General features: G+C 38.9%; 1 protein-coding gene across 8 annotated transcripts in view; it reads right to left on the bottom strand.

Annotated features, from left to right (window-relative positions):
- SULF1 (sulfatase 1) overlaps positions 1-11,666 on the bottom strand; it is a 193,823-nt gene that overhangs the window by 67,672 nt on the left and 114,485 nt on the right. For 7 of the 8 annotated variants that reach the window (XM_038129787.1, XM_038129792.1, XM_038129788.1 and 4 more), the window contains 2 exons: positions 4,935-4,994; positions 4,392-4,626 (listed from right to left, as the gene is read on the bottom strand). In XM_038129787.1, coding sequence (XP_037985715.1) covers positions 4,392-4,563 — 172 coding nt within the window. In that variant the 5' untranslated portion in view covers positions 4,564-4,626; positions 4,935-4,994. Of the gene's footprint in view, positions 1-4,391; positions 4,627-4,934; positions 4,995-6,201; positions 6,378-11,666 lie in introns of all 8 variants that reach the window. The other variant, XM_038129789.1, reaches the window with a different exon arrangement.

The raw sequence follows: 11,666 nt of genomic DNA, 5'->3' as shown, positions 1-11,666 counted from the left end.
TGATGGTTTTGTTTAGGTAGCTTGAAAATCAAATTAAAAATGTTCTAAAGCAATTGCAAACCTCCCTGTAAAACCATGAAACTCCCAAGGAGATTCAACATTAGATGTTAGCAGCAAAATCTTAAAAATTATCTTCTAGTTAAAGTTAAGAATGCTCTGTTTTGGTTTTAGACTAATGAATCAGTGCTGAATATGAAGACTTTTGTGTTAAAACAATTGTTTAAAAAGGGGAAGATGCAGTAGGGCTTCAGCATTTCATTTAAAATGCCAGGGTCTCTGTCCTTAAGGATACATTTAATACTGTGTATGAAAGTCACCATCACTTTGGACTCTGTCTTTCACAGCCCTTATTTTCTAAATGCGGAATATCTGCATTTGTGCTTTCCTGAACCCCATGTGCTTAGGGATATAGAAAAGAAGAGGAGTAATTGAGAGGTCCCTGAACACAAAAGGTCTCCATTTACATGAGTAGGAGCATTTCACTGAATTGTTAAGTAAAAGACAAATGAGAGATCATCCTCATTCTACATGCTTTTATCTTGGACCTCAGGCTGACATTTTAGTTTTTGTTTTGTTTTGATCTGTTCTGTTTTGTTTTCATCAGAACTCTTCCATTTTTGAAAAGTCACAGTTTTTTCCTGAGAACTCAGCTGTAAAGTGCTTCAAGGTGCAATGATAGAAAGATTCAGGTACCCTAATGCACAGTAACTGAAGCAGAGCTGATCTGCACTTTCCTGCCTCCATGTATTATAAATGAGTAGCTGTTAGAATGCTTCCTCATTCCTCCAGCTGGTCAGCCCTCTGCTCTTGCAAACCTGCTGTTTATGACTAAGTTTTCCCTCCAGGTATGCACTTACTGACACTGATAATAGATTAAGCCCCTCTGGAAATTCTGGAACAGGCACTTCAAAGCAGGTGAGACTTCCTCATTTGGAAAACAAAACACAAGCAGGAGATAAAACTTGCTGATATAAGTTATAATCCTTTGCTGTCTGAGGCTGTCCTCACAGCTTGTGTTTTTTACCATCTGGCCCACAGTCTTCAGGGCACACGTGCTCAGGCGCTGTCTGTCAGCAGGACACCCGCGCTCTACATGACCGGTTGGGGAGCACCTGAGGGCAACCAGATAACTGGGAATGGCCACTTTGGACACAGAAGTTAGTGAGTTTTGTCAGACAAGAAGTTCAGTGTCACTTCTCAGTCTATTCTCATATCTCAAGAAATATGTTTGGCAACCAAGGTATCAAGCCTTTAAAGTTGCTATGGATGTTCGTCATGGGTGGGCATCTCTACAAAGGGACATCTAGGGCCACCCTGTCTTTATAGGGGTTGTATGCAAGGCACCAGGAAGGTAATGGACTTTTTCAGATCTCAGCACATATCCCCATTTTTTCAGCTTATGTTTTTTAGTGCTCTAGTTCTAGAGAAGATGGAAAGCACACAAGGCAAATTATGCCTGATGTGATGTATTTAGATGATGCTGTGATCTCTTTAGCCAGTCCTCTATTCAGTAGCTGGTTTACATAGATTTCACTGGGTGGTGCATTAGGCTGTAAAAATGGGTCAAAAACACTGTAACTACAAACATACTCATTAGTTTTTACTCCTATCTGACATTATGCAATATATTTTTACAGTGAGGACTATAAAAGTGATTGAGGTGTCATATTTTGAGGTACTGATAACAGAGAATTGGGAGGACAGGGGAAGAGACCAAAAAGCAAGCAAAATGATGGACTGAAGATGATACAGGCCTGACCCCAGTGGGAGCTGGGGCCACTGCCCTGAAGATCTACAGCATGTTGTCTGCATGAGGAAACAAGTTCTGGGTTCTGGAAGCTGGTGCTCTGCCTTGAGCAAGATGCCCCTTCATTGGGCAGTGAGTCCTCTACCCTCAGGATCTTGGTAGGATAAAGACAGTGCACAGGAGCACAATTTAAGAAGTAAAATACCTTTTGATCCCAAGTATTTGCTGTGTTCCTTCAAGAGCTGTGGGCCACAGCTTAAGCTGAAATCCGCCAGCTGATGTAGAATATTCTTTCTCCTTGCATAGATAGGAAGTGGCTGGAGTTGTGGGGCAATTTGTTGGTTTTATCTAATAAGGCAGATGAGACAGCAACTCTGCTGAATTTCTTTGCACTCAAAATGCAAAACTCAGGGGGATGGTGCAGATCAATAGGAAGATGTGCATAGCCCTATGGCTTGAACACTAACTGAATGCAAACTCCCTGCCTCTTGCAAATTTTACTTTGGATGACTCCTCTATATATCAGCTGCACTCAGTAGATGAATATTTTGGTTCAATGGTTATACAAGCTCTGGAGACAAATCCTTCCTTATTGAAGTCTATAATGCACCTTATATGCTTTTATGTTAAAGCATTCATTTAGAATAGCTTTTAGAAATGTTCATGCTGGGAACACAATAGCAAATAATCCATATTCAGCGACTTTCAATCTTGTGATTTTTGGATACCAATGCCTAAGTTTTATTCTGTTTGTGGCAGAAAGTGTTACTTCCCACCGACCTTTGAGAAATTTAAGACTTTTCTCAGGAATCAATGAAGAGCAAGAGGAAACTTCACACATGGAAAACAGTTTGGATTTATTTTTCAAATAAGCAGAATGATTTATTAGCAGAAGTGCGAATAATGCAGTACAGTAAATCTTGGGGCTGAATGCTGTTTCCTGTGAAATGATCTATGAAAAGGGGAAACCTGTGTGTTCATTCAAGGCAGTGGGAATGCACACACACCCAGGCTTTTGCTCAGCTGCCTGCTAATAGGAGCCAGAGTGCCCTGTGAACATTCAGAGCAGCTTTCAAAGAGAAGAGCTCCACAGAATGAACAAAGCGACTTGCCACATCCTTCCTCCTTTTCCACCACTCGCAAACCTTCTCGCAAAACTGAGGGCAGCAAGTTGGTAACACTGTATTCAGAGATGTGTGTCTGCTGACCTACCTTCCCCAGTGCCCTGAGTGCCCTGGAGAGAGTAGGATCTTTCAGACCACAAAAAGGAAGACTTGACTTGACCCTTTCAACAAAATTTTTCAGAACAACTCCACCAAGAAGAAATGCACTCCCATTGTAAAGAGCTGTATTTTAGACCAAAAATAGAGCTGGGAACAGCTTTTCATTATGCAGCATGGCTAAACAGAGCAGAGGTTTGAAAGAGTGAAAAATAAAAAAAGATAAGAATCGCTCAGATATAAAGCCTGTGTTTGGAGCTCTGCTGCATAAAGCAGCAACCCTCAGTCATGAAATATAGTTTATTAATTATCTCCTCAGAACCCTGAAGGACTGAAGAATGAAATTATTATTGCATCACGGCAAATACAAAAATGCTAGCAACCAAAGAACTGCTAGATACAGACCATATTTTGTCTACAATCTTCTGTCTGAAAGTATGTGATTTTAGAGCAAATGAAGTTTTCTGGAATGAAGCATTTTTTTATTTTTCAATGTCATATGGCATTTTGTCTAGAAGTTCACTATACTTCTATTAAAAATATGTCTCTCATAAAAAAAAAAAAAGCCAAGAATGCAAGATTTCATTTCAACCTAATTTGCCATTTTTTTGCCTTTTTGATCTCACAACCCAAAATATTTGCTTGGGGGTAACCTAAAATGATCCTCTTTCTCTCCTTGATTTTTCATTTTGGGCACTGAACCAAAAAATCACTTATATGCATAACTACCATTAATATCGTTCTAACTTACTTAATGGAAAACATTCAAAAGCCTCCTGGAACATCATCTAAGTGTTTTAACTTTTTCCACCCTAAGAAAAATATGTGAAAATCACTGACTGGTATGTGCTCAGATATTTAGTATACTTGTGAAAGCAAAACTTCCCTGTTTTTATACATACAGCATAGTTCTTAAAGCAGATGGATTTTAAACACTTCAGTAATTCATACAAATATTAAGATTACTAAATCCTGCAACTAGACCAGTTTGTGTGGATAAGTATGTCAGACGACATACATCCTTGTGACAAATATGTAGAGATACAGACACCTATACAGTACTGAGGGAAATGCTGGCCTCATAAGGCTCCAATTTCTAAATGCTACATAAAGTCTCAGAGTGAAAAAAGGCTTTTGATGCGAGTTTTTTACAAATATGTCCTTGCATGCATTATTAAGTCATTTTCTTGTGCTGATTAAAGCTTCTCATGGTGGATTTTGATAAGCATATGTTTCCTAAAGTCTATAATTAAATGTGATGAATGCCATTAAACAATACTATTAACTCATTTTCCAAACTTGTCCCACATTCTGATACTATTCCAGGACCATCAACTTCCCTGAATTTAAATTTCTTTCTGCTTGGCATAAACTACTGAAAGACACATGACAAAATGTAGTAGCAAACAACTATTATTTCTCACCTAGCTCCACATCTTGATCATCTGTGAGTACAAGGATGATATTTGGTCTGATATTTTTTCGCTCCTGCTGCACACGTCCTCTGAACCTTGGGGACTTGATGGTGGAACAGTGACTTGTTAGCATTTCAGTACTGAGCACTGCCAACATGAGTGCAAACCAAGAAGGCTTCATAGTAGTTCCAGTATTTCAATGAAAAGACTGATCCAGAAGTTCCTGAACTCTAGTTTTCAAGACCTGTAGTGAGGAAAAGAGATTCTGTTCAAGCAATAAATAAACTTCCAGTCATACATTGAAAGGGTGACACTTAGGGAAGTCAAACCTGACACACACTATTTAACATGATTATAAGCCACATTGTTGAATGAGAGCTTTATTCTATAATTTTCTAAGAATAAACTCAGTCATTCTGCAACTATGCTCTCTCAAAGAATTTTTGCTTGAAGTCATGCCTGCATTTTGTGTAGACATGACTTCTGGTAAATTCCTCACAATGCTCCTTCTCCAACACCCCACGCTTCTTTTTATGCAGCTTGGTTCAGTACCTGGGCGCAGTAAAAAATTGCCTGGATGCAGACGTGTTCAGAACATCTGTAGGAGGAGCCCTGTGAGAAGGAGAAAGCAGAAGGCTTGTCAGTCAGAGACCTCAGTACTGTGGCTGTTTGCTTCAAAGTCTCCAGAACTGTTTGTTCAGCTTCTTTCTCTGTCCTGAAAGAAAAGAGTAGAGAAAAATTGCATTCTCCATGGCTCCCCTACTTACTTTAATATCATACCTATGCAGGGGTTGGATGGCACCTTGGCTGCTAGAGATAAAGGAATGTATCTCACATCATCAAACAGGTGTTTTTCCAATATTTATAGTCAGATTTATAGTGAGATTCTGAGAACAAGCATTAATTCCAGCATGTGACACCTGGCAAGCACTGATGCTGTTTTAGGTTAACCCACCTGCATGAGAGACTAAACCCTTAAAAAGCAGAGCGGAGAGCATGGCTGTCATTTGCATCTGCATGGGATCACTGTGTGAAAAGTCATCTTCCCACTGACAAGAAGGCTCATATTAAATGACGGTCCATATGATCTTACCCAGCATTGTGAAAGAGCACAACCGTCCCTCAATCAATCAACGACAGAGCTCAGCGCCTCATCCATAATGCACAGTAGCTCTGCCACAGCCTCCTCCTTGATACTCCGCTTCCAGACTTGTCTCCCTGCCTTATCAGAGCCCCCTCTCCGTGCCTGTCAGTCAAACAGCCTTGCTTTTGTAAGACCTGCTGCAAGCACAGAGGCTTGGCTTTGCTGCAGCACATTTAAACCAGTGACTGAAAATGACTGATTGGTCTGGAGAGGAAGGGGCAGCCACTTACACTTTGACATTTTTGGCATTACTGACTGAAGCTCTGCAAAAGCCGTCTGTAACACAAGGGAAGGGAGGGAATATCTGGGGGCGAAAAGGAAGGGGGTGGGAAAGAAACCACGGAGTCATGCTTGTTCCCTCCAGGGTATTGACCTGCCACATACATTTCTCCTGGTTTTATTCTGGGACTGTGGATAAAAGCACAGTGATATTGGTCAATTAAAAAAAAACAAACTCACAAAACCACCCAAGCCCAAGAACAATCAAGAAGTTTGCCCAAGGGGAAGACTGCATGGGAACTGGGGTGCACCTTATATAATTAGACTGGAGCATAAACCACAAGATCTGTGCACCCACACCTGAGACTCCAGACATGCAACATGAGCCACAAACAGATTAATAAACATAAATAATGAGAGCAACACAGAAGACAAAAGGGGCCTCCAATCACTCACCTAAAAATGCGTTAATAGGGAGATGCTCTAAATTTCAGGGGAAGAAGCCACAGCAGAGGGAGGGGATGGGACTTGGTGCTGGACTGCTAGAAAAAGGATCGTGTTCTTGTTTCCACATACACCTTTTATTTTAAGCTTCGCAAGCTAAACAGTTTCATGCTCCTCACTGTGGCAGGCTGTAATTACACCAGAAGAGTGTGAACGTCTTTAAAAGGAAAACCCAAGTGTCTGTGGCAGAGAAATCTTGTCTTTCATTGTCTCTGCACCAACCAACACTCCAGCCTTCCGCTAATGTTACAGCACTGCAAAGTCAATACAGGGGATCGCCATCGAACAACAAATGCTATTTCAGTGATTATACAACATTCAGATAAGTAACTGGAAGTCCGTAATTAGCCTGGATGGACTTTTAAAAATAGTTCCATTTCCATGTATATGCTCCTAAGTCACACAAAATCTGACAAGAGCCCGAAAGACCAGGGCTACCAGGGAAGTCAGCTTTCTTCTGACAGACACCAGATACATGCTCTTGGTGCTAAAGCAGAAATACAATGTCTCTAGATGTCTGATCTTTAAATAGCGAAACTTTGACTCACATCACAAAGCACGAAAGGCTATATGAAGTGAGACTCAGTGTTTAGTTTCTTACCTCAGTTGTATGGCAAACTTTTTCAGACAATGTTGACCCAGAAAGTGCAGTCATCTTGACTGCGCTGAGCAAACACTGGCACCAATGTGTTTGAATAATCCCCCACCATACGAAACTGCAAGTTACTGACAATTACACCTCAGTGCTAATAAAATTTACGCTAATCCAAATGGACATTAACAAGTATTTTTAATTTCAACCTGTCTGGTCTGTATTAGTTTTTAAAAAATCCCGTTCCTTTAGCATGTTTGAGGCACCTTAGGCAGCTCTTTGCTAGAAATAGGAGTATGAAAGTTTCTCTTCCAAATCTAACTTTTGTATTCTTGATGGATAAAGGAAAATATCAGGACAGATCTATACATATGAAATTAATTATCCCAGTTTCTTTGAATGGTTCTTATACAAGAGGACAGTAACACCATGTTTTGTTGCTCATCTTTCAGTTTTGCGTACGGCAAATCTTTATTAAAAGGTGATCTTTGACAACTTGTCCTTTTACAGCCTGTTTCCCAGCCCTAGAAGGAAATGAAATAAAGAAAACTGCCAAAATACAGGGTTAATAGGGAAGACAAGGCTGCAATGTTTGTGTTGGATACTGGCTGGCAGCATGTAAGTGCCCCTGCAGATACTGCAATTTGTCTTAAGAAACGGACAAAAATAGGAGAAATTCTAAAAAAGAACTTTTCAAAGTTACATGAGGAAGCAAACTGTATCTTTTTTGTGTTAAGAAATCAAGATGGTACTGCAAAATGGTTTTTTTTTAGCCAAATAAACAAGTGCTGATCTAACTGCTATATGGGAATTTTAGAGTATATTTTTCTTATAGAAGATACTTATGATAACCAAATTGTAGTTAGTAAATAAATGAAACCAGAATAATCCAAAGAAACTATACTATTTTTTTTTCCGCAGGAGCAGAAATACATTGTTTGCAGTCACCTTTCAAGGAATAAAATCTGAAATCTTTAATTGTTTCTATGCAGCTAGTACTATAACATGCAGTTCAGAGACTTATTGGCGTGGAGAATTAATTACCCATGAAACTTGAATTACACTGGCAGAGCACTGCAAAGAAAGGCGACAGTGCCACTTTGTGTGGTGTGGCATAAAAAACTATGAGGACTTTATTTCAATGTCTCCTAAGAGAGCATCTTGCAGTGATTTAGAAGAAAAGCAAAAGACAGAACAGTATCTTTGAAAGTCTGCAGACTTGTTACTCATTGTGATCCAGAACTGTTCAAGATTTTTCACGGCATTGATCGAAAATGCTTAGTTTGGAACACAGCAAAAGGCAGCCAGTATTCAAATAAGAGCATTTGCCACTTTGTTCTTATGTCCACATTTCCACTCGGTTCACTAAAAATGTCATTTTGTGTTTGGCCAATAAAATCTGTCCAGAGTCATGCACTTTGTTTATGAAACAGGGCACTGAGTATGCACATGAATATGCCATTATAAGTTTTAAAGATATATGAACTTATTCATATTTAATAATCTACAAATATGTCTTCCACATATCATTACACAGGGAATTTGGCTTATATGAACATATTTCTTGTCTGCAAATCTGACATCAAAAGTGGGGATAGTGAGTAACGATACTGGACATATGTCCATCTCCAGTACCATGTGCTATGCAATGCCACACATCAGTAATTCATGACCAAGGGGTAACAAAGGGCAAACAACTTTGTTTCCTCTGCATTAGTGTTTTCTTTTGAGTGTGAACATTCAGGCATTATATTATCCAAAGTCATAGGTTAAGGCCCACTGTTCTAGTGGCCTTTCCTTTGAAACAAAAATGGATCAGACAATAAAGGAAAGAGTGGTAATAATAATACCAGAAATAACGTGGATTGTAACTGTGGAAGTTAAGAATCACAGAATCATTAGGGTTGGAAGGGAACTCTGGAGATCATCTAGTCTCAAACCTCCTGCCATGGCAGCACAGCCCCCAGGTGTATCAGTCATTACCCCCAGGTTTGCACCATCAGCAAACATGAGAATGAGTATTCTGGCTTCTGTTCCCCAGATATTACTAGTAAATACGTCCAGTGAATTGAGAATGTAAGGTATCACAGGGTTCTTAAATCGATAAACTTCTAGTGCAGCCCCTGTTTGTGTTGTGTTCCTCTTTACTATCCAGTATCCTACAGATTTGATCTCTGTAGTTAGATTTCTCTGTCTCCATTAATTGACATAGTTCTGTGAAATTGAGATATAGACCACAAGCAAATGTTTTGCAACTTAGGACATTTTAAAAATTCTCTGACAAATGCAAGGAAATTGCACAAAAATACATAAAATGCATGGAAAAGAAGCAGAAGGCCTTGTGATTGCAAGTGTTCAGTTGTGTAGTTTTCTCTATGCAAATGATAACTCTTTTTTCTTATAGGTTTCTCTGATAAATAAATGGCTAAAACCGCTCAAAGAAACAAATCCTTGGATATCAACCACCACAGGAAAATGAGCTTTCTTTCTTCACCTAAAGAGCATCTTCCTATGTATCTTACCTCTGACCTGCTGACTTGACAATTTTGGCTTTAATGAGCTTTTTTTACAGGAATATGATCCAAGTGTTCTCTGTTTCCTTAAAATCTGACTTTCAGTAAGAAAAAGAGACAGGAAAAGGACAACTAGAAAAACTCTCTTAATTCAGGGTTGACATTCTGCTATTGTCAGTGTTTTTCATTTCCAATATGACCTTGAAGATTGTTCACTTTGCTGGGCACCTGCCAGCATAATTTCAAAAACCTGCCAGCCTGCCTGTAGTGCCAGAAACCACTGTCAGTGGCATCATGTAAACTGGAGGTGGCTTCATCCATCCATGACCCTACAAATGTCAGGTTCAGGGTTTACACCTACCATTGTAGGTTGTATGCTTTAAATTGAGATGTGTCCACCTGACATTGCTGCTGTATTTGAGAACATTTTGTATACATGGAAACTCCAGGGTGAAAGAAGGTGAAAGGGGTTTCCTGAGATACACACATACAGCTACTGTGAATCTCTGATGTTTGTGTCACAGGGTGGATGGACCTCTCCAAGTCTCAATGGTCTATGCTGTGAATCATAACAAGTGTGTGATTTGAGACTCAACAAAATTAGCAACTTCACAAGATTAGTAATTGCATGAAGATTGTGCAGACAGACTGAAACTACATAATAAAAGGTCAGGGAGGCGAGATGTTCACTTGCACCCAGCAGCCTAGTAGTTCAGAGGTCTTAAATCTCTCCCTTAAATCATATTGCCTTGATGACTAGAGAGTTGTAACACCCTACAACAACAATAGCAACTCTCACTTTCACTAATACAGTGAAGCACTTCAGTGGAAAAAGCTGTTGACAGATGACTGTTTTAAGTTTAGCAATGTTAAAGCTCTTCTCACATCTTACTCTTCTATCTCGTATTTAAAGGCAAACACTGCAATCTCAGACTACCAGGCACACCGCGTAAATCTGCAGGTCAGTTTCCTGTGGGAATATTGAGCCTGCAGCCATGGGAAACACAATTACAGTACAGCAGAAGTCAGGAAAAAGCAAGATTTACCATTTCTTCTTAAAGGTTAATCCCCTAATCTAGGTTGTAAAGTACAGGATTTACAGTGAACACAAAGAATGTAGTTCCTATCTGGGTCTAATCTAATCATTATCTATTGGATTTCCAACACACTTAACTAATCAATCAGATATCTTCTCCCCTTTCAAATGTAATCTGTGTATTCTAATGATGGATCCTCAGTGCCTCAGGCTAGATTAATTTAAAGTAACTATAATTTAAAGTAATTGCAGGTAGGGAGAATCATAACCTTATATTACGTTTTTACATTGTAATTTTGCAAACAGCTACCGACAGGAAAGGAAAAAGCTTGCAGTGACTTGAAAGTGTAATGCAGGCTTGCTAACCCACTTTTATAACTTTGTACAGGTTAAGGGATATTCTTAGTAGGTAGAAGTTTCCAACACTTCATCTGTTAGGGTGAAACAACAAACTCCAATAACATTTTAAAAATAAATAAGTGTAGGAGAAATGATCTACCTTTGAGAAAAGAAAAACGTGTATTTCATTTTAATGCTGCTAATATAGCTGAACAAAACATTAAAGAAAATGAAAATTAATGTTTTTATATTAACTGCAAATATGTGGAAGTTTCAAAATAAAATTCCCGCATATTTTTCAGTAAGAAGAATGCCCACTGTTAAGTTAAAAACTTCTAATAATATACAGTTACCTAAATTTATTTCTCACCATCTGATTTACTTTCTTTTAGAATTTCATATTTCAACACAGCCAAAGAGTGCACTTGTCATACAAAAGAGCCTGGTATAATTGAGCCAGATGATGTGCCCCACAAGTAAAATCAGCCATTCATGAAAGCTGGTCACCAGAGGCCATTTCAAACAATGCACATTTCAAAGTAATCTAAAGTAATCCCTTTTTTCTACTGATTTGGTTTCCAGGCAGTCTTAAGCACATGTGTGCAGCAAACAGGAGGCTTATTAAAACCTCATGTTATATTGGAGGCTATAATGCCATTGCCTTGTGATTGAATTCCATGTCTGTTAGTCTTCAAAGAGAGGGAAAAAAATAAATTAAATTTATATGCTTATTACACATGAGTGTCATGATACGTGCAGTTTATTAGCACTTGCTAAATAATTAAGACTGAGAGAGATAATTAGATGTGTGCTAGGCTCCAAGCAGGCTTCTGATATCAGATTTTTTTTATCTTTAAAGGAAGTGGCTTTTCAGCTAGAAGGTAATATAATTACTAAAGGACTCCAATTATTTTTCAAATACAAAAACTAAATTCTG

The sequence above is a fragment of the Motacilla alba genome, chromosome 2 (assembly GCF_015832195.1).
Source record: "Motacilla alba alba isolate MOTALB_02 chromosome 2, Motacilla_alba_V1.0_pri, whole genome shotgun sequence".
In the NCBI taxonomy this organism is placed as follows: Eukaryota; Metazoa; Chordata; class Aves; order Passeriformes; family Motacillidae; genus Motacilla; species Motacilla alba.
This window is presented reverse-complemented; position numbering and strand designations above follow the sequence as displayed.